The sequence below is a fragment of the Amblyomma americanum genome, chromosome 10 (assembly GCF_052857255.1).
Source record: "Amblyomma americanum isolate KBUSLIRL-KWMA chromosome 10, ASM5285725v1, whole genome shotgun sequence".
Classification (NCBI taxonomy): Eukaryota; Metazoa; Arthropoda; class Arachnida; order Ixodida; family Ixodidae; genus Amblyomma; species Amblyomma americanum.
Window position 1 is genome coordinate 57,432,053 of NC_135506.1, and position 22,744 is coordinate 57,454,796.

At 44.7% G+C, this 22,744-nt stretch overlaps 1 protein-coding gene across 2 annotated transcripts in view; it reads left to right on the top strand.

The window, feature by feature from the left end:
* The window catches only part of LOC144107806 (nose resistant to fluoxetine protein 6-like), a 69,611-nt gene extending 47,847 nt beyond the window's left edge, over positions 1 to 21,764 (top strand). Inside the window, exons 10-15 of one of the 2 annotated variants that reach the window (XM_077641000.1) lie at positions 10,630 to 10,712; positions 13,642 to 13,767; positions 16,843 to 16,963; positions 18,376 to 18,565; positions 18,736 to 18,878; positions 20,294 to 21,757. In XM_077641000.1, the coding sequence (XP_077497126.1) occupies positions 10,630 to 10,712; positions 13,642 to 13,767; positions 16,843 to 16,963; positions 18,376 to 18,565; positions 18,736 to 18,878; positions 20,294 to 20,506 (876 nt within the window). In that variant the 3' untranslated portion in view covers positions 20,507 to 21,757. Of the gene's footprint in view, positions 1 to 10,629; positions 10,713 to 13,641; positions 13,768 to 16,842; positions 16,964 to 18,375; positions 18,566 to 18,735; positions 18,879 to 20,293 lie in introns of both variants that reach the window. The other variant, XM_077640999.1, reaches the window with a different exon arrangement.
* The last annotated feature ends 980 nt before the right edge of the window (positions 21,765 to 22,744 follow it).

Below are 22,744 nucleotides of genomic sequence, written 5' to 3' on the forward strand. Positions count from 1 at the left end.
GGTCACAGCAGAAGGGAGCAATCTCTCTTCATGCCGTTGAGTTATACACCACCCTGTGAGGGACAAGGGGGTTCTTCATTGTTCTGCACTTAAATGGTTTTCCTTTAGACATGCATACACTTTAATAACTGCACATGCAAAAAAAAATTAATTTTTTGGTGTGACCAATGACTTCTCTTTCATATAGATCGCGCCTATAATTTCAAACCGGAGAACGTTCCCACAGGACAGCCGTCGGCGAAGACGCACGAAAAGTTTACCTTAAGAAAAGGAAGATACCAATTACTTTTTATATACGATGATCTTTGATCCAACTACGACTATCAACGCTTTCCTCCGTAAGCATCCGCCGGAGGAAGCACCTCCGGCGGTGCACTTCCGGGCACCCACTGGTGAAAAGGCATCTATTACCTACGAGCTCCACCCAGAGCGCAAACTCCCACCTTCATGCTCCAGAAGCTCCGCCCACCCTGCACCTACCGCCATCCTCCAGAGGCCTCCTCTCTCCGGAAGCCCACGAAGCAGCGGAACAAAATAGTAACATTTCAATCAAGTTCAAAGATGAAGCGTGAAGCGATCATTTTAAAAGGAATAATGAAAAAAAGCTAATTGCAAAACCAGTACTGCTAATGCACATTTGTCGTTTCACATGGTATGATCGCCCGTCGATTATTAATGCGATGGCCCCCATTAATGTTGTCTCCATATTAAAACCACTCGGTTTCCCCTTAAAAGATCTCCTGATTGATCGAGAGGGTCGTGACGTCATCAACACCGCCAAATTTAAAAACCTCGGGACTAGAATGCTCGACCACCTTCTATTGGATTATTATATGGGATTATACTAACCTGACCCTCTGTTCCTTCTTAATGCGCCCACCAACCCCCAACAATCAACTTTAATCTATTTTCTGGGGCGGCCTACTTGCAAAATTTTGAGGTCCTTTGGAATATCGGGGGGTTGGCCAACTTCCACATGTGGTCGCATTTGCTTCTTTAAGAATGTGAATTTGTCTTGTTTTGAATTTCATGAAAATAGAAGGGGCGGTTGCGTCTGCGCTACAGTTCCATTATGCTACTCTCTAGATGCATGGCTACGCAACGAGTGATGCCGGCAGCGGGTTCGTTTTCTCTATGCGCACATTTGGCTACTTCTCGGAGAGGGTTCAGTCAGCGTTCAGCCGACGTACGAAACTTTTGCCTAATTTCTGTGTGTTTACTCAGCCACAGTAGACAGTACTGCACAGTAATGCAAAAGCAGGGGCTAGCACGCTAGACTAAGTGCATTTGTGTTTTGTTTTTATCAGTCGCCCAGCTTTGCTGGACACGAACGCAGATTTAATTCGCCGTTTTATAATAGCGCTGTGCACCGAACACTATCCGGCTCGGCATTTTTATCGACCTTTAAATGCAGTTCGTAGCGTTTCTGACGGCGACCGATAAACTCGTTAAGACGTCGTGCTTGCTTTGCGCTGCAGGTCATCATGCCCATATAGACTTTCCCAATTAGATTCAACAGTTAATCTTGCGAGGTTATAACCGATGCCGTTCGGCTGGGGTAGCTTCGCCAGGAGATGCTCAATTTACAAAAAGTAGAAACTTTTTTAGGGACCCCTAAAGGATTTATGGAGAAGATCAAAAGAGTAGTTAAGTAGTGGGAAGAAAATCGGCAGCTAATCCGAAGATATTGAGCACGCTTGAAATTAACGGCTAGGTGACACTTCATTCTTAGCACCCCAATACAAAGGGGCGGCTAATAATTATCTGTCGATCTAACTTACCCCATAAGGAGCTTTCCTCCTCGCCCAGCTGTCGCTCTCACGAGGTATGATGATGATGATGATTATGATGATGATGATGATGGTAGGCCACCTCGAGACGAAGGGGAACAGGCTTTACACAAATGCGATGAATAGGAAAGTTGATTATGGTATGCGAGTTATATAAAAATTTGAACTGCGCATAAAATGTCATGTTTTACCTTACTAACCTTTACTTCTATCTCCTCGCCAGAAACTTGAGGTTAATATGTGGAAATCTGTCTGCAGAGCAACAGAATCGTTACAGCTAGCCATCGGTCGGGAAACAACACATTCGCACGCAAAAATGAATTGTTGACTGAACGTTAACTGCTATGTCATTATGTACTATCGCGATCAAATTATTACGGGACACGTGCTCTCGGAACTAAACTTATTCTAGCTCTACCTCGAGACCCAGTCGCACGGTAATGTTGCCAGCGAATAGAGCACCCAAGTCCCCTCATACCTTGACATATTTCAGGCGACTGAATTACGTGACTGCATCGAAATAATTTTTTTTTCCGCACGCTCACGTCTCGTAAACTTTTGATCGCGATAGTACATCAAAACAGTAAAAGGGGTACCGAGAACGGACCTATATGGCACGCTTGATTGTACGGCTATCTTGCTGGAGAAAAAATTAATTTAGACTAAATGTTGCCTCTTTTTTAAAAATTATAGGATCCACCTTGTGGTATACGATCAAGGCGATGGTTGCGAAATTTTTTGATTATACGCTTCTGAAGAGCACTAACGAATGCTGTGGAAAGGTCCGTAAATATTTCATCAGTGTACACGAATCTCTAAACCACATCATGTAACTCTGTACCCAATTGTTATAGCAGAGCTACGCATTTTTTTCTTATATCTTGAACCATGTTCACTATCGATAAGTTGGTTTAATTTCATGTCATTACCGTCAAGCGCAGAAACATTACAGAGGGGAGTGTATATAATATATAGCGAGAATAAACAAAACTCATTAAGAAATAAGCGAACACAAAGGCCATTATAGAGCTCTAAATACAAGCGCAAAAAGAACATAAATGTATAAGAAGAACAAGCTGAATACGAGAATAAACGGCGAAAATATTGAGTTGGACAGTAACTGGAACAGCCACAAGCGGAGCAAGGATACACATAAAACACAATGAACTGGAAACGAGACAACCGGTTATTACAAGGGGAAAATGTGAGGGATCAGCTTCAAGTTATCTTTAGAGTGGGTAACGAATTAAGTCGTGATCTGTCATTAATCCGACGTCGGAAGGAAGGTGATTCCGCTCTGCCGATGTACGAGGAAGAAGCGAATGATAAAAGGCATTGGTTTTACATGATTAACCTCGTTGAGTCTCGTTATGAGGAAGTTGAAAGGACGCGGCGATTACCTCGTTATTGTGGTAGCTTCGTTGTAGCCCGTGTTGACCGAGCTTCCAAGGGGAATCTTCATTCCTACGTTGTATCCATTATTTCGCTATAACAGTTTCGTTATAACGAGGTTCGACTGTATTTGCGTTAAGATGGGCCGTAATGTTTGAGCGAAAGCTCTAATCCGGATGTTCAGAGCCAGCAAAGTCGTCTCTTGCGTGTACGTTGCTGTTGTTGTTGTTGTTGTTGTTGTTGTTGTTGCCTTAGTGACATAGTACATACCCACGACGGGGAATAGGCCAGCGCTCAGTGAGGAGGGCCAAGAGAGGAGGGCAAACTGGTGCCAAGCAAGTGGTTGTGCTTTCATTAATAGGTGAAATGTTACTTAACCAGGAAAAGCCGCCATGGTGGCTGAGTGGTTACGAAGCTCGACTGCTGGCCCTAAAGACGCGGGTTCGATCCCGGGCGTGGCGGTAGAATTTCCATGGAGGTGAAATTCTAGAGGCCCGTGTACTGTGAGATGTCAGTGCACGTCAAAGAACCCCAGGTGGTCAAAATTCCCGGAGCCCTTCACTACGGCGTCTCTCATAGCCTGAGTCGCTTTGGGACGTTAAACCCCCATAAACCATAAACCTATCCAGGAAAAAAAAGCAGGAGAGAAGAGAGAGAGGTAAAAAACGTTTAATGCATAGAATGTTCGAGTGGGCCATCATTCCAGGAGCCCATTTGCTTTTGCAGCCGCTCTTCCCCGGTTCACCAGCGAAAGCTGGCCGTCCGAATGTGATATGAACCGCAACACCTCCCAGTCTTCAGTTGTGGGGTTATTGACTCTTGGTATAGCTGGGTTTTTGTGGCATGCCCATGCCATATGGTATAAGTCAGCCACTTCACCGCTGAAGGCGCAATGCGGATCGTACGAATTTGTAAGCATATAGCTGAATTTCCCAGGATTTTTATAAGTATTCGACTGCAATTTCTTTAAAATGACCTCTTACTTCCTGTTTAGATCCTGGTGTGGTTAAGCGCATACTTTCCCATTTTTTCTGAAATATTTGAGTAAATCCCTGTTGCTTCATTGTGGTTCAAAATAATTATATCCCTTCGAATGTTGAGGGAGCCGGGGTAATAGCGTGCGGGCAGCGGTGTGAGCGTCTTCATTTCCAGCATCCCCAGAGTGTCGTGGAGCCCATATGACTCTGGATTTAAACTCTGTTTCTTCTATAGTTCTGAGTATTCAGTTTGCATGTTTACCAATCCTTCTTCTTGTATACTTACGACATGCAGTCTTGGAGTCCGTAATTGCACCCGAGACGTTCCTGGAAACCATTGCCAAAGTTATCGCCGCTTCCTCAGCCTGGCTGATTCCCTGGAATCGAATTGATGACCCATTAACTAATTTCTCTTGCGCATCCATGCAATGCTATCGTTTATATCCCGTTCACCGGTCCTGCCGCGTTCACGTAAATTGCCTCTTCCATCGCGCCCCATGTTCTCCTCGTGGCGTTCGCCCTAGCCTTCCTTCTTTTCTTATGCTATTCGGGGTGCATATTTTTCCGAATGGGCTGAACCTCCATCTTGCTCCTAAGTAGATCACCCAAGTCCTCTCTTTCCTCCGTAGACGAAATGCATGGGAACCCTAGTATATCGAGTACGTCCCTTCCTGTCCTGCTTCCTGACCGTCGTATCCTCTGCGATACCGAATGGCCTTGAGTAATTTCATCCACTATCGTGAATCCCCATGTGCAGTAATCTTTCTGTTGCTGCGTTGACCGGGATACCAAGTGCTATTTTATATACTTTGCGTATTATAACGTCCAGCTTGTTGTTCTCACTTTTCTTTCATTTAAGATAAGGTGCTTTGTAAGCTATCTTGCTCACCATAAAATCGTGTATTAACTTTATAGTTTCTCTTTCTTGTAGTTTGATATCACACTAATCATACTCGCCAGTTGCTCAATTGTTCCCTCCAAACACCTAAGCACTTCCGCGTTGTTGCCCTTGCCGTTTACTAAGAGACCTAAGGTTTCCGCAAGTGGCACCTCTTCAATTCGCGCTCCCCCCACAAATACTACAGCAGGGTCAGAGTCTCATTTCTTCCTAACGATTAGTAAGTGCGATTTATTGGGTGCACATTGAAGTCCACAGCTATTAGCGTATTCTTTCACAGTATCCTACGCACATTGTAGTCTTTCCAGCATGCTCCCAATTGACCCTCCGGAGGTCCAAATCGTAATGTCGTCAGCATACACTGCGTGCCTGACACCCTATATGCTGTCCAACCTACTCTCTAGTCCTAAAAGTGCAATGTAGAAGAGCAAAGGGGAAAGCACTGCCCCTAGTTCCCAGCCGCGCGAACTCCGACTTTACTTCTCCGACATTGAACTTAAGTCTTCGGTTCGAGCGAAAAGATTTGATATAATTATACGTCCTTACATCACAATTACAGTCATGTAAATTTTTGAGTATGATATCATGTTTGACATTGTCAAATGCACCTTTTAGGCCTAATGCTAGAAATTCTCTTGTCGGATAGCCTCAAAATTTGTTGATTATCTCTTCTTTTAACGGTAAAAGTACATCTTGAGTCGAAAGGTTTGGTCTGACCCCGAACATCGTGTTGGGTAAGATGCCACTTTTATCTAAATGTCTGTAAGTTCTTTTATATTGTCACGTGGTGGCAGGCCAGCCGAACAAAGTGACGCGATGATCGATGGCAATGAGGTGATTTAATGGCCGCTAGCTTAGCGCGAGCCATCCGCCCGCCCCACTGCGCAGTTCGTCGTCTTCTTCATCACGCTACCCGGGGCCATCGAGTGATCGTCCCGATCGGTGACAAAGAGACGTACGAAGTGGTCACGGGCTTAAGCGGATGGTTGGACAGGAACGAGAAAGTGGTGAGGTGCTGGCGGCCAAAATGAATGAGATGGCTGAATGATTCCTGGTCCACGAAGCTTCCGGGCAACAGGTCGCCAGGAGACGACGGTCGAGCCCCCAGGATGCGCTGAATGGCCTGGGCAGAGGAACGGTGTCTTCAGATGTAAGCGGCGTCTCGGGTCGGTGGGGTCGGTAGGTCAGGTCCTTGCGTCGGGTCCAGTTCGTCGTGTTGAGTGGTCTGGGCGGGGGACGGGGCGAGGGGGAACAACGGCGAGATCGGTTCGGGTCTGAAAGTCTGGGGCATGGCCGAGCGACGCAGGCCATGAACTGATGGCCGACGACCAAGGCTAACTAAGGACGCCGAAGCTCCAGGACCAGGATAGGGATGAACTCCGCACCTCACACAAAATAGGACGATCGCTCGGCAGTGCCGGGTAGTGTCACGAAGACGACGAAGTTGGCAATGGCGCGGGACGGAGCGCTCACGCTAGGCCAGCAGCCACTAAAATCATCTTACTGCCATTGTTCTTCTCGCCTCATTCTTCGGCTGGTCGCCACTAAACAAAATATAACTTTTCAATCCACTTGCCGGTGCACGACGTTAGCGATATTGGTCTCAAATTATTGATACCGATCTCTTTACCGGGTTTCGGAATAAACAGAACTTCTACCGTCTGCCAATCCTCAAGAATTTTTCCTCAGATCAGAGATTTCCTTAGCGCGAGCGCTCCTCATCGTCGTCTTCTGCGCAGCACAGCACAGCGCGAGCGCTCATCGGATTTCCGTTGTCCGCCAAAACTTGTAATACTTTTAATTCTAAAAGAAAAATTCAGCGTGAACCGAGGCAATGGACGAAGAAGAGGTGCACAGCACAAGTGGTAATACCACATTGGGATTATCTACTGAACCTTGGCCATCCCCCTGCGTGGGTATGTGCCATGGTTACTAAGAAGAAGAAGAAGAAGAAGGAGAAGAAGAAGAAGAAGAAGAAGACGACGACGAAGAAGAAGACGAAGGCGAAGACGAAGAAGAAGAAGAAGAAGAAGAAGAAGAAGAGAAAGAAAAAGAAAAAGAGAAAGAAAAAGAAAAAGAGGAAGAAGAAGAAAAAGAAAAAGAAGAAAAAGAAGAAGAAGAAGTAGAAGAAGAAGACTCAGCAGCAGCAGCAGCAATGTTTTACAACAAAAATTTTATTCAGGAGGACAACATATACATAAAAGCGACCAACAAAACGGCGAAATCAGCAATGACATAAGGCAATCAACACACGGAACAAACTCAATAACTCAAAAGATTGCGCGGGGCGGCGCCCTTTTCTATGACCCATGGCGCATCAGGTGTTGTCCAAGAACCGTATCTTCGCATCAAATAATGCGATAGAGGGTTGGCTGATGCAGGGGCTTATTTTTTTTCCTTTGTGAAAAACGCTTCTATAATCTCTCTGGTACGCTGGTCGCGGTGCCGGTACAGTACCTCTGTTTTTTCAAATATCACCTTACTATTGTTTTTATCTCCGCGCTGAGCGCAATGTTTAGATACATCGGACGATGCTTTTTCATGTTCTAAACATTGCGCTCAGTGCGCAGATAAAAAGAATTGTCAGACGATATTTGAGAGAACCGAAGTACTGTAACGGCACCTCGACCAGCGTACCGGAGAGATTATCGAAGCGTTTTTCACGAGGAAAAAAATAAGCGCGTGCATCAGCCAACCCTCTATCACACTATTTGATGCGGAGATACGGTTCTTGTACAAGACCTGATGTGCCATGGGTGATAGAAAAGGGCGCCCCGCGCAATCGTTTGAGTTCTTGAGTTTGTTCCTTTTGTTCATTGCCCCATGTGATTGCTGACTTCACCGTGTGCTGTGCTATGTCAGTGCCCGCTAAGATCCACAGGTGGTCGAAATTTTTCCGGAGGCTTCCACTATGGCACCTTTCTCTCTTTTCTCTTTCGCTCCCACCCTTCTCCCTTCCCTCATGGCGCGGCTTAGGGGCCGTTTCCTATAAGCTGTACATTTTCTGCTGTAGATTTCGCGACCATTCGGTCCTCTGTCAATGGTCGCTCAGATATACCCGCAGCTTTCAGGCGTCTGCGGAGAGCGACCAGGCCGTTGGGCGGGCGTCGACCGGACCTCACCATTGGCTGAAACTGTATGCAATGTGCAGCCAATGATGACGTGCACCGCAGCATGCAAAAATTTCTTTGCACAGTCTATAGACTCCATATACCTTTGCGCGTAAAGTCTATAGTCTTTCTACAGAGAAATCCTATAGAATAACCCATAGGCAATACAAATCCTATAGACAGTCACAAGCAATCTATTGATTTTTGCCCAAACACGTTTACAAGACTCTTTTCTATGGACAGTCTACAGACTAAGAATAAAGAAAAGCAAATATCTATGGGAAAGCAATAGAGTCTATAAGAAGTCAATAGACAGCCTATAGACCATTTTTATAAGGGTCTTGATAGTGAGCGCTCTGTCAATAGCAGGCTACGGAAATCGTCGCTGGCTGCCACTGGCTGCAATATGCAGCCAATGGTGAAGTCCGGTCGCCAATCACCCATTGGCTGGGTCGCTTGTCCCAGACGCTTGAAAACCGCGTGTATATTCGAGTGGTCACTGACAGAGGACCGGATTGACACAAAACGAAAAACGGAGATTGGACAGCTTATGGAATACAGCCCCTGGTGTCCACAAAGAAGTTAAGCAGCACCGTACCTTTCATTTCCTAATAAGTAATCTTTTTTTGAGTGTCTCATATACAGTTGATTGATGATGACCCGTGGCGCATATCAGAAGTGCGTTTTGCCTACCTAAATTAGCGCTCCACGCTTCCGAAACGCTTCCATTGCGCTCCACTCCGGTCATTAAGGCATGTCACTCCCCTCGCAGCACTCATCATGTCGGGCGCCAAGTACAGGAAAATGTATACCTCTTGCATAGCTTGTACCAAGCTCGTTACCACCTTCTGCCCCCCGCTCTCTCTCAATGCACATGCGGAAATCGCTATGAGGGCGCCAAGGGCCGGCCAGTTGCGGGCGCACTGCGAAAACAGAAAAACATGCTCATTGGCGGCGTCCCACGGTACGCGGTAAGCGGCAGTGGTGGTGGTACACGCTAAGCTGAAGATTCCTAACGGGCCACCCATCATCGATATGACAGGCGGACTAAGCGAAACAGGCAACGGCAGGGAAGGGCAGAAAACGGCGCGCAGCATGCACGGGCTTCAACACCGACGAAGATATAACACAACGTGCCACCAAAAGCTGCCACTGTAAACTGAAGATATTGCACAGTCACAGCATACCCCACAGTATACATGCCCACGGTGTAGGGCCTGCTTCGCGTTACCGGCGAAGTTTGAATACTGTGCTGTAATTCGTAGACTTATCCGCGTTCAGACAAAGGGGAGATAGATTAAAACTGGAAACGTTTTACAAGATTCACCAAAATGCTTTGCCCGTGGTTAGATAAATTTTGCGGCGTTTTCTGTGGCGAAAGAGTCGACCGTGTCACCCTCTGCGTCAGATATTGGCGCTGCTTGCGAGGTTACGTTTCCAGCGTCATTCGTGCATTTCTTCGCCGGTCGGAAAGTGCGTCCAAGTGTATTGTCTGCGTAATCTACTGCAATTCACTGCTCTCACCTCGCCTCGCACTTCTGAAAGGTTCTTCTTCGACCCGCTTTCATTGGCAGGAACGTTCTGATGTAGCGGTCAGCACACAATTTAGTGGCTATTGCAGTGCTCATTCTACCCTATCCTTGCCCACTCAATGTGTTTGCTTCACTACAATTGGGGGATCAATCGCCAATTTGGCCCTATTAAAATAATGTTCTCGACCGACAGCAGCGGAGGCTTATAGTGCTTAAGCGCCCGTCTCGCATGCGGGAGGTGGGGAGTTTCGATTCCCACTGCCGCCTGGTACCCACTGGTGTAAAAATGAGTACATGCCTCCCCTGGCCTGGTGCTCGGCTTAAACAGGGTGCAATGCTTGGTAAATAAGTCTTTGACCCCAACTTGTGCAAACGAAAATATCTTTTTCCACGGCGCTTTTTGGCCGCAGATACCCTACCATCAATAATGTTTACGAGAGAATGCGGAGAAATTGAAAGTGGGGTAAAACTCACGTTTTATTTAAAAAAAGGGACCATTTTTATATAAATACGAAGCAATAACATTTGATATAACCGAAAGAGGAGCGCTTCTTTAATAGTTTTCGTTCTCCATAATGCATGACTTGCTAGACATCTTTGGCGCAGAGGGACACCGGTGTGTTGGATACAAGGTCTGCTCACTATTTCGCCACATGGCACTGCAATGTCATCACCATCCCTCCTAATGATTAAGATGATAGTTTTAAAAATCCGAGTAATAAAACATGCGTAAATGTTTCTGCCAAGAAGCCTCTGCACTCTGTCGAGCGCTGGATTCGTTCCTGTGTTTTCAGGAAAAGAGCAGGAGGTTGGCAAAGATCGCATAATGAAGTTTGTGACTTCTGATTTAGCCGTGTTTAGAGCGCATACTCTCGACTGCTTGAGTGCCGGAGTAGCGTCAAGAACAGACTTTTTTTTTTCCAATGACAGGTCCTGCTTGGCCACATATGGTTTCTCTCGGCGGACTTTCAGCTCTTCGTAGTCGCCCTTCCTACTTTGCTGCTACTCAAGAGGTGAATTTTTATCTTGTAAATTCGAGTAATTAGGGGTATAAAATCATTAATACCTGAAAGTGTGTGTGCCGCTCACGCCTGTTGTTAACTAACCAAGCGACTCCAGAATTGCCGAATAAGCTGCCTGTCTTTGCACAAACGTTATGAATTCAAGCAACATGTAATATTAACCAAAACGAGCACTGTTATGTTACTGCCGGGTAAGTGAATGTCTGTGGCCTGCAGCTTCGAAGCCGAGGTCGTGGGATCGCGTCCCTGATGCGGCTGAAGCAAACACGGCCATTTCTGGGGTGCAGTTACATTTGCACTGCAGTCGGTCCGAGCGGGTCAAAATTAATCCGAAGTCCTCCGCTACGCTGGCCCTCATAGCATTGCGTATAGATTTAGGAAGTTCACCTCTGTGCAGTCATGCCCAACAATTCTGGACAAAAGCATTTTTGAGCGGGAAACCGTTTATGAACGCAATTTTCCCATATAATGTAAGATTTCACTACAACAATCACTATATCAGCACACCTCCCGTAGGCTTTTCATTATATTGCTATTAACGGTTCTGCTATCGTCTAAAGCGTCCCCCATTGGTTTTTATGGCAGTCTTAACTGTTCTGTGAGGTCGATGGAAACACTGTAAAAGGAAAAATTGGCTGCATATCAGAATAAGGGACTCTCACCTTCAATCTATCCGTACCAGTGTCTTACAATTTTAAAATTTTCAAAATTTTTGCCCAAGGAAACTGGACTTGAGGCGACTTATTGATTGATATCCTTGTACTCGCCATTGATTTAAGGTATTCCTAGCGAAGAAAGAACATTGCAGGAAGTGTCTCTCAGAATTGTCGCTCCTTTTTTCGGCGTAATCTCTGAAGAACACATTGGTGAGTACCTAGAAGCGATTCTTTGTTTAATTTTATTTTTGTAACATCGTTTTCACCGACGTTTCAGATCAAGTCCTAATATCGAGCACTGCACTGTCTTGCAATTCGAAAAGGAACTCTGTAGTCGCTCGGACGATAGTAGATCAGGCCAAATACAATATATACGTTTGGAACGCTTTTCTGCGTAACAATTTTGGTACGATTAGCACAGAAAGCATTTTTGAACGAAGAGTGAATTATAACGTGGCCTTATTGAAGTGTGGTCGCAATCGAGAGGCCTAGTCTACTCCAACAGATCGTAAAAATTTAGGCTATTCCTGAAGGAATGGCTAAGGAAAAGAAAAGCAACTAGTGAAAGAATTTTGCATTCATACTTGAAAACGACTAAATTTCATTTAGAAGACCTAGACAAGAGAAAAAATTAGTCATGCAGTATAAATGTTCTCTGAGCGCCCAAATCAAGTATGTAATAAAAAATCAATTACAGTAATCCGGGCCTAAATAATGTACGAATAGTTAGAGAGCATCAGGAACCCATAAAAAAGCTCCTGATTTGAACTTAGTAAAGATAAAAAGAAACGCTACAATGCTATGAAAACGGAAATATTAAGTAGAGACTTTACAAAGCAAGCAAAAAGTACCCCAACATAAAACATTTCACATTACTGGTTTTGACGGCAGCAAAGCTGCTGATGGCGTCATCAAAATCTGTGATTGTGCCAGCCCACTTTCAAGGCGCAATATTGCGAGATGTGAAAAACTGCTAACTTTTCATTTAACTTGCAGCTCATCGTTCGAGACCGCCTTAATCTCGCGCGCAAGTAGAACGGCTTTCATGTCCATTTTTTGTAGCAGTATGACTGTCGGATCAGCTATAATGTACTCAGTGAGACGCATCCCGTTCCTTCTCACCTCTTCACTAAATAATTTCTCACCATTATGCCCTCTTACACTGCTGCTCGTTTCCATCGCTGCCTGAAACAAAAAGGCTCGATGAAAAGCGCAGCATCTTCAGTAAAACAAGCACTTGGGTGCATTGCTTACTTGTCATGGCATAGTAGCAGCGCAACAAAAAAAAACACGCACAAGAAGAAGAACTAGACACCGAGAGACACGCACAGCGTCTGTGTCTCGGTGTCTAGTTCTTTTTCTTTTGTGTGCGTGTGTGTTTTTGCGGTGCTACTGTGCCTAACACAGCATCTTCGGCGCGGCTAAACCGCGGCCTGCAGCTGCACCCTCTCTCAACGGTGCGCCCAGTACGGTCAGCACCGCCCCACCCACTTTGTGTCGCCTCTACTCCCATGGAAATGGATTTTGTTGCTATGGTGTATGACTCAGGGCAGAGGGCGCGTCACAAACCCGTTAAGTATGTGGATGACAGGGCGTACCGACACGCTTAAAATTTGCTGCTGTACACATAGACCTGTGTAAGTTTACTGCATATTCGATCAGATATTTCGATTGGCAATTCCAGTTTTTTACAAAATGATATAACTGGCACTACTTTCATAGCGTGGTGGTTTTTGTAAACAAAAAGGTGCGGGTTGCAAGCGGTTAAAAGCTCTCTGATATTAAAAAAAAATAAAAGTGTGTGCGTCCCCGCAGCACCCGTATCTTTCTTGTGCACACATCGCGTCCCCCTGTTACTGTCACGAAATGTGCACATTTGATTGAAAAACAGAAGATAGCCCCATTTATTACTTTTCTCATCATTCTGAAATGTCCAAGGAGAAATGTAACTAAACTGGTTCGCTGTCCCGTGCTCGGAGACGGAGGCAAGGGAAGACGAAGCGGACGACACACATAAAAAAGAACAGCGCACTTTCTGAACTGTAACTCTTATTAGCGCTGCAGCGCTAATGAGCCTCAATACGAGCAACAGTAGTGAGTGATGGAAAGACACTGATTCCTTAGCAATAGTAACGCTAGTGGCAGTGCTTTAGAAAAGAAAACGAAATGTACGCTGTAATGAGACGTGAATGATGTCAATCCTTAAACGACTAGGTCTGAAAGTTCTCCTACATTTTTATGCATCGCGCAATACTTTTGCTCAGCCGGAGAACGCTGGCGTTGGGAGCGTGCGTCCTGCTGGCACTGCTCAGCTATGCAGTCGCTGCGTGGACACTGGCCAGCCGTCCGGAGATCCAGCCATTCGTGATCATTCCTGGGGCCACACCACAGTAAGTGTCTTTTGGAATGTCCATCGGTATCGCTGACATTGCATGGAAAGATACAGGTCCTATATGACAATCATAACAAGAACTATTTTTTTGAAGCGATGTTTATTGCCTCAGGGCATAAAAACTATGAAATTAGAGATGAGTACGATGCTTAAATAAATAAAAAAGGTTGGCTGATCTGATGAAATCAAGAAGTGAACGATGATATGGACCCTGTGTCCAGGCAATATAGGAATCCGGATTGTCCGGTAAGAGTCCCACTGCCGCCAGGTCCCGAATTTTCGTCGGCTTCAGCGCCAGGCAGTCTCACAACACAGAAATGAAATGTGGTAAGAATATCTTAAACACATGGTGGTACTAAGGTCTAGAGATAGAAAGGAAAACAATCCGAGCATTGCGAAAGAGACGCAAAAAGGCCAATGCCGAAGATAGGCAAAAATACAAAGAGGTACATTATAAAGAACACACAACCTACAACAAGATGATAACAGAGACGAAAAAGAAAATCGAACAAAATGGGTTGTAATGCGATAAAAGACTCTTTTACGTGACCCTATTATTAGCGTGTTCAAAACTTAAGACAATGCAGATAATTGGAAGCATGATTAAAAACAACGGGCAACAAACAGTGTCTTTAGAGGAGACAATGCACTACATGCCTGACTCCTTTTATCCAACGGAAACATTGGAAGAAGTTACAGTATAAAAACAGAAAGAAGGCCGAAGGGCAACAGAAGACGAGGCAACGAGAGAACGGTGTGAGGAAGTGAGCACAGAAAGACCGGCACATTGCGAGGCCGAGGCTAACGACGTACCTTTTACCGATGGAGACCTGGGCGAAATAGAGAAACATATGAGAACCAAAGTGACGCTTGGTCCTGATAATATTTGTACGAAATTCATGTAAACGCTGTGTAACGCGCACTAGTCTTTCTTTATAACAGTAATCAGTGGATGCCTTAGAGTTGGATAATTTCGTAAACACTGGAGAAAATCAAGAGTAATATTCATAATGAAAGCGAACGCTAGCAGGAAAGAAGGCATCAAAATAAAGACCTCTTGCAATCAATTCTATACTAGGCAAGATACTTGGAAAGTTAATTTTAAAAAATCTGATTTACTATTATCTTCGAAAAGAAGACGTACAATCAGTGGGCTAGGGTACACCACGGCGCTTTTACCCAACAACTACGAGGGCTATAAAATTGGCGTTATACATGCTATATACCTATCATAGTATATAGTCGGGAGTAAAATACGATTAGCACAATGTCGCCACCGGAGCGGTGAAAATCGCGTTGCGCAGCTGGCAAAGGAAGATATAACGACACAGCGCTGTGTCGTTATATCTTCCTTTGTCCTTGTCTTAAGGTGCGCTGTTTTTTTTTTTTCAAATTTGAACTACCGACTAGCCCGTTTGACCACCCTTACAAGTTACATCTGGCACACTTGTTATCGGCGTGTTCGTAACCGCAGAGCCGAGCGTTGATATCTGCCCCTCCTGTGGCACGTCACTAGTGCTAATCTTTTTCACTGGCGGCTGTACAGGGCGAGAATTTGCAGCAGCGCTTTTTATTGTTTTCAGGTATCGAGAAACTGCTCTACTGGCACTGGCGTTGGTTTCGAATTTTGTTGTGGAAGCTTTTTTTTTTCTGCTGGAATCCTTTCAAACTATAACGTTGCCATATTTTTTTTGGATGGGGGGGGGGGGGGGGGGAGGGGTGCTATTGATTATGGAGTCAACTTCACCGCTATTTCGAAATAATCGACTAAGTTCTCTGGGAATGAGGAGGAATGACATATCTGTCGCTAACAGTGTTGCAAATGCTTCAAAATATTCTCAAACGGAATCGTGTTGCCCATTTAATATGGCAGGTCTTCTGCCACTGCGGGAGGCAGGGCGACAGCAGTAGCTGCCTTCTTCATGCATGGCAAAGTAGTGCGCTCTAAACGCGACCTTCTACTGAAAATTGGCTGTACTGCACTGGGAATGCGGTTCGCGGAACGTCTCTTTCGTGAATCTGCCAGGTGTTTCGGGAAAGGTAATCACTAATTTTTAAAAAGAGGTTTTCTAAAGAAAAGAGATGTTTTTTGCGGCTTAATAATACCACTGTTGGCGGACGTCAAAAAACAGGCGATTCATGTTAACTAGTCAGGTGATTAACTAAATACTCGTACTTACCTTTTTAAATATTACCTGATTGCAATTAGATTGAGTGCAGTTAGGCACCTGATTGCAATTGGAGATTTATAGCCGGCCGTTAGTACTAGCCATACCAGTTCTTAGAATTTCGAAAACGCGATTACACTCACCGCTGTCGCACGACAAAATCTGGCTTCATCGTGCAAGAATACCTGCGCTATCAAATAGCATGAAGGCAAAGCATCCCCTCCAGTGCACGTAACTAGTCGAAATAGCCAAATTTTGTCGAGCAACAAACAGCACCGAGGGTAATCGCGTTTTCAAAATTCTAAAAACTGATATGGCTATCACGAACGGTCAGCTACAAAGCTCTAATTCATATCAGGTGCTTGCCAGTAATGCCTAAAAAGTTAATTATTAGAATTTAGATGATCAATTTTTTGGTTAACATGATTCGCCCGTTTTTGACGCCAGTCGGCGGTGGTATTACTAAGCCGCAAAAAGCTTCGCTTTATCTCAAAAACTCTAATTTTAAAAATTAGTGATCACCTTCGCTGACACACCTGGTATAGCACTCTTACTCTGAAACAATATGATTTGACTATTGTTGGGAGTATTTAAGATGGCCCACCAGAATCCTTATGTCTCTCAATCAGCTAGCGCTCTGACGGGGTAGAAGTTACGTTATTTTTTTTATTTCCGCATTAATAAATATAAAAATTAACAAAATTTCTAGCATATAGGAGTGCAGTTGATTGAGCGACGTTCAGATCCTCTTCTGACCACTCTTGCGGAAATTCAGTGCACAAGCGCGCAAGACGTAGAAAAAGTACTGTGAAGCTGTAGATGAGGATTTCAGGTGATAGCAAAACTATCCATATTTTTTTAGGTATCATAAATGCACATACTGTTCTTTTTTTTCTGTTTTGCAGAGGAACATTAAATACCATCAATAAATATTACCAATGGCCCTTCTGTCATGGCATGTGCTACTTCAGCGGATGTATCACCTGCCTCATCATGGAGAACTTCAGGGAGCGCAAGTTGACCAAGGTGGGCTGCAGCCGAACGAGGAGGCCGTCTTTAATTAAATTCCAAATGTACATGTTTTCATACATGTCTTTATTTTGTATGCCACATCTATCGTTGGCACTGGTTGTTTGCTAAGATTCATGATACGTAATTCCGCTGGTCTGCCCAGTTACGCACTCAGGCTGCCTAAAGCTTATGCGAGCTGGATGGAACGTTATGTGAACTGAAGTGTTACTATTGTTATTGATAAAAACAATTACTATTGTTATTGATACTATTACAATTATCAATAACAATAACAATTAACAATTATCAATAACAATTACTATTGTTATTGATAAAAACAAAACCAAAAGAATGTTAAAACATTTAGCCCTATATCGGCGCACTGTGTAAAACAACAGCTGCGTTTGTTCTATTTCTAATAATGAGTACTCTTGCTTTTTAGATATTTTGTAATTTTTCATAATTTTGTTATCCGCAACGGAGCATTTAGGTTTTCTTGCTATTCTTTGTTGGACCCGTGTGCTGATTTTTTGCGGTGCATTTTCTGCACTCTTCGCTTTTTGTGCGCTTTAATTTCCTGGCCTTTTGCATTCGTTATGGTCCCTTCTCCAGCTATAGCCTGAGTTGGGGCAACAGTAATTGTAAATTAATAAACAATTTACGAACCAAATTTACAGCAGCAATCTATGGGGCTTTCTATGATGTTTAATAATAATAACAATAATTGATTTTGGGGGAAAGGAAATGGCGCAGTATCTGTCCATATATCGTTGGACACCTGAACCACGCCGTAAGGGAAGGGATAAAGGAGAGAATGAAAGGAGAAAGGAAGAAAGAGGTGCCGTAGTGGAGGGCTCCGGAATAATTTCGACCACCTGGGGATCTTTAGAGTGCACTGACATCACACAGCACACGGGAGCCTTAGCGTTTTACCTCCATAAAAACGCAGCCGCCGCGGTCGGGTTCAAACCCGGGAACTCCGGATCAGTAGCGCTACCCACTGAGCCACTGCGGCGGGTATTCTATGACGTTTACGTTCACTTTGAGTTCTCCGTTTTATCTGTATAAAACACAAAGGATACCTTACTGATCTCCAAATGGCATACAGCTCTCTACATGTGACCTTACGTTTGTGTACCCTCTAGTGTAGCGCTTTTATTGTTTTCCTGAAAGAGCTACTGCAGAAGTCTTTCCTGCCTAGACTTCAGTGCTACTAGTAGCCATGAGTCACTTTTGCACAGGTTCACATGTCGGCATGTTAACACCAGTAAGGCCGCGGCAGGTGGCCATAGGCACCGCTGCAAAGCACTCAAATTATTTCGGCGTTTTTGGAGTTGACGAGCCAACACTAATCACATAATGTTCAGTTGCTGTGTTACGTTCAGTTCTGTTAATTATTCTTTTCGGCGTCCATTTCTTTTCATCAGGTCGTACAGATAGTGGGCTGGAGCGTGACCGCGGGCGGCATGTTGTGCTGCGTCTTCATGAAGCTAGCCTGGTACACGAGCTCACAACCCACCACCGTTGTCGGAAGTTTGCTGGCTGCATTTTGCAGCCAGTTTCTATGGTCGATCTCTCTAGTGTGGATCACGCTGACCTGTTCCACGGGCCGAGGAGGTAAGACTGCTTGAACACTGCCGCATTGAGGCGCACGTTTAAGTTTGATAAAAGTTTAGTTTACAAAGTGTAAATGGTACAACCGGTTAACACCAGGTTTTCGGTAGGCTTATTAATATTTTTGTCGACAGTTTGAAGGGCAGTCGACGTGTGTGTGTTTTATGTTTCAGGCTTTGTGGCTAGGTTCCTCTCCTGCGACGTTTTTGTGCCGTTGAGCAAGCTGTCGTTCGGCATCTACATTATCCATCTACCGTTCATCGAGCTCATGCTGTTCGCATCTAGGGAGCGAGTGTTCTGGTCACACTTCAATCAGGTAAATTCTAGAGATTTTCATTGTGAACGCTCTAGCGAGGACACCTGGAACCGAGTCAGGGAGAGAGTAATCTTCACATAAACGTGCATACGTCGCAGCGTGCAACGCTGACCCCTCATCAGACAGCACAGCCATATTACGAGTTAGAGTCTAGACATCTGGTAGTTAGCATTATATTGAAAGCCATAGAAAATTGCGGAGGCAGTCACCATTTTCCTCACGAGCTTATATCTACTTTATTTGGTGAGGTGGATTACACGCAGTGAGAATGGTTGATTGTGGTGATGGATTCCTATGGCTCGAAGGCAACCATGGGGCGTGCGAAACTGTGACGACCATCCAGTGCCCTTTTGCGGCCTTGTCCTTTACTTGCAGTCCTCAACGCTTCTTCTACGCCTTGATGCACCGCATAGCGCTTTTGAGGGTGTTTTCGTGAAAGTGAAAATTAGCGCGCTGACGCTGCGAAATGCCAATGCTGCGACAAACAATTTTCACTAAGAGTGTCAAATAGATATTTCCTGCATTCTCGGCATTAAAGTGGCTCACCTTCCGCCAGAACTAAGACTGCGGTACATACGTATTAGCCTTTCACATCTCCGGGATGCGTCATCAAGTGGTAAAGGCCTCCAGCCATTCAGCTTTCGACGTCATTAAGAGGCGTTGGCGCTGATGTCAGTAGCGACTTCCGCATGGTATACTAAACGGCTTCCGTCTGCCAGCACCTACCGCACGTGGTGCCGCAGCTGCAGAAGAAGCATACGCGTATCGCCAGCGCTACCGTTAACCAGACTTCACGCTGTCTCTACGTCATACAGTGGCATTATAAGCGTCGAGGTGAAGCACGGATTTATACAAGATCCAGCACTGAACATCACTCCCTTCTAGTCCCTCCCCCTAGTTCCTATTTCAAACGTCTCAATTGTCAGCACACTACAACAGGTTTAGCGTTCCCTGATCCCATAACTCCCGAAATTCTACCCAACAACGTTTATTATCTTTGGGAACCTATACATCTCTGGATTCCGTCTGGGCGACTCCCGCTGCCACTGCCCATCCCTGTACGCGAGCTTCAGGCTTTGCCTGTAGCTTCGTCACCACTTTACTAACCTCTATTAATGGATTGCAGCGTGCATAGCTGGCGTCCACCCAACGGTCCTGGACGTCTAATACGCAGCAAAATGAGATTTTTTTCTGCTTTCTTCAAAGAAGCCGTTTTCATCCGGCTAGAGGCTAAAAATTTAATGCGGAACAGAACTGAAAAGCTCTCGTTTTACAGCCTGTTTTTCTGGGGTCTTTGTGCAGTAACATCCCAGTCTTTTGTAGCACATGTGGCAAGAGCGACTTTTGACAAAACTTCTACAATAGTATTAGCCCCCGCGTGTCCGCATAACACCGTCTTGTGCATCTCTTTTCAGGTCTCCCTGTTTTTCTCGGTGTTTATTTGGAGCGTCGTGCTTTCGTACTTCTCGTACGTGGCCTGCGAAGCGCCGACCAGTGCGCTCGACAGGCTCGCCTTTAGCAGGCTTCGAGGCAGTGGAAGAGAACCGAAGGACCAGCATACCCTGCAGAACGGTGTTGACGTTGAGTCGTACAAGAGGAAAGAAGACATCACATTTTCCCGTTGCTAAATGTAAAGAAGAAGCAAGTTTACCAGCCTGCATGTGCATGGATCTCTGTGGTCCGTGATCTTGCCCTGGGTCGCCAGAGCTGCAGTGTTGGCCGCAATTCCGCTAAAGCGGCCCACTGCTGCGAACTTCTCAGCCTGCCCTCAGAAAAGCTGTGCCGTGTTGTGCTTTTTTGTGGGACAACGATTGTTTGATGGGTGCACACGTCTAAGGTCACGCATAATCTCGATGAGGAGAAAACGATTAGAAAAATTTTGTGATGATTTTGCTGGGAAAGTAAGCCGTAATGCACAGGCGGTCTCGAACTTCATTCGTCTTTAACAATGATCGCCTTTTACCTGGTCTTTTAGAGTTGCAGCTGAAAAGTCTGGCTTTGGCTAGTCTGCAAATGTTGTAAGAAATTTCATACTGGAGTCACACAGTCAGCACCATCACTGCCTTTCGCTTGGTAACGGGAGGTGTAGAAATATTCCTAATGAAGTGAAACAGAGTTGATTTCTTGCTTTTACGAGCACCGTCCTGCAAGTTTTCGTTTATGGTTCCAAAATTAAATGCTATGTATGGCACGGTTGTGAAAATAATTTTTCTGCGATAAATCGTCTGCGATTGTGCGACGCCAAAGAATTGTGTTGAGATGTCGATATTAGCCATGTACTTTTAAAAGAAAGCCGCAAGATTAATACACTCAAACTCAAATGATTGACATATGTATTGGCAAAATAGGTTGATTAATAATAAAGCTGTGTGAAATAAATGGGTTTTGTCTGTGCTTCGTGCATTATATTCATAAACATAACTGAGTTGTACAAAATGGTCAGGATATAAGTTACAGTTGCGTATGTCGACTGTAGCAGCTTAGATTACGAATAGATAAAACACACAATCTGTAAAAAAGGAATACTGCCTCTGTTGAATCTATATGTAGGAATAAATTCACACAAAATTTTATCTGGGGCTAAAAAATAATGTTTTTTGGCTGTACTTCAAGGCAGGATACAGTAATTTGCACATGAGTATTACCATGAAACAATCATGTAGGTAATGGTTAAGAAAGGCAGAACTAGGCATGTGAACCAGTCCACAGCGCAGAGCGAGCGGTTCGCAAAATCATACATCTTCACAGATACAAACCTAAAAATGAACTCTCAGAATTACGCGCGAGCGAAACATTAAAGTGCTGAGGTCACCTTGATGCTTGAAAGTGGCTGTTCGCCATTCTGCGCATTCCTAATATCGATGAAGACAAACCACTTAAAATGAGAATGTGACACAATTTGAACTCATCAAAGATTCAATGCATGTGTTTGAGCTATCCACAAAATCCTCTTTCATGCTATATCGAACATCACACTGCATATTCGCAAGTAAAGAAGATATGCGCTAAATCTATCTCACTTCTCTAGTAAAGAACAACAGCAAAAAACAACCACTGCGTGAGATCACTGTGCGAACTGCATCTCGCTGTTGGTTAGTACGCGGCTGGAAGACAAGAGATATGTCAGTGCAGTCCAAGGAAAGTACGTATATGGAACGCAGATACATACGCGCAACGTCCTGCTTGCAAAATCATGCGATGCTCCTGCTATGCCTGCTGTCTGTGACATTCATAAGTCAGGTATATGGGACGGGGTATATTATGAGTAGAAAACTTTGTCAGTCATTATTTTCCCACAACTTTCTATTAAATGAAACCTGAAATCTAATGAAAACTAGTATTACTCGAATTTTTCTAAAGAAAAATTGACGCCTTTTCTAAAACTCTCCCTAAGTAAACTGCAAGAATAATTAAATTCGAGGTGTGTAAACAAGGTTTGTACGCCTGGTACAGGTACGAAAGTGAGGCCACGACAGTTATCCTGAATGTTTACTGATGATGAATAGGCCTCTAGATTTTTAAGATAGGCAATGACGGATGTACTAGACACTCTACATTCCAAAAGATCTTTCGTCCTTTCGGAAGCAGTGACGACCGCTATTCCCTGGAGACTCAGTATGGACAGCATAAATACAATATGCGGAACGTGCAGATGTGTTCAGATCTCAAGGAACAAGTTTCAAGGGTGATTGTGGCGTAACAACACAACGGCACAAGGCCAAAGAGGACAGCCTTGTGCCATTGCGCTGTTATGCCACCATCATAAAAAATCAACTCGCCCATTAGCGCGCGGGTTTAAGTTTTAAGCCCCCAGTAGCAAATAGATAAACGGTGGGAGGAGCAACATCCTTCACAGTCCCCGCTCT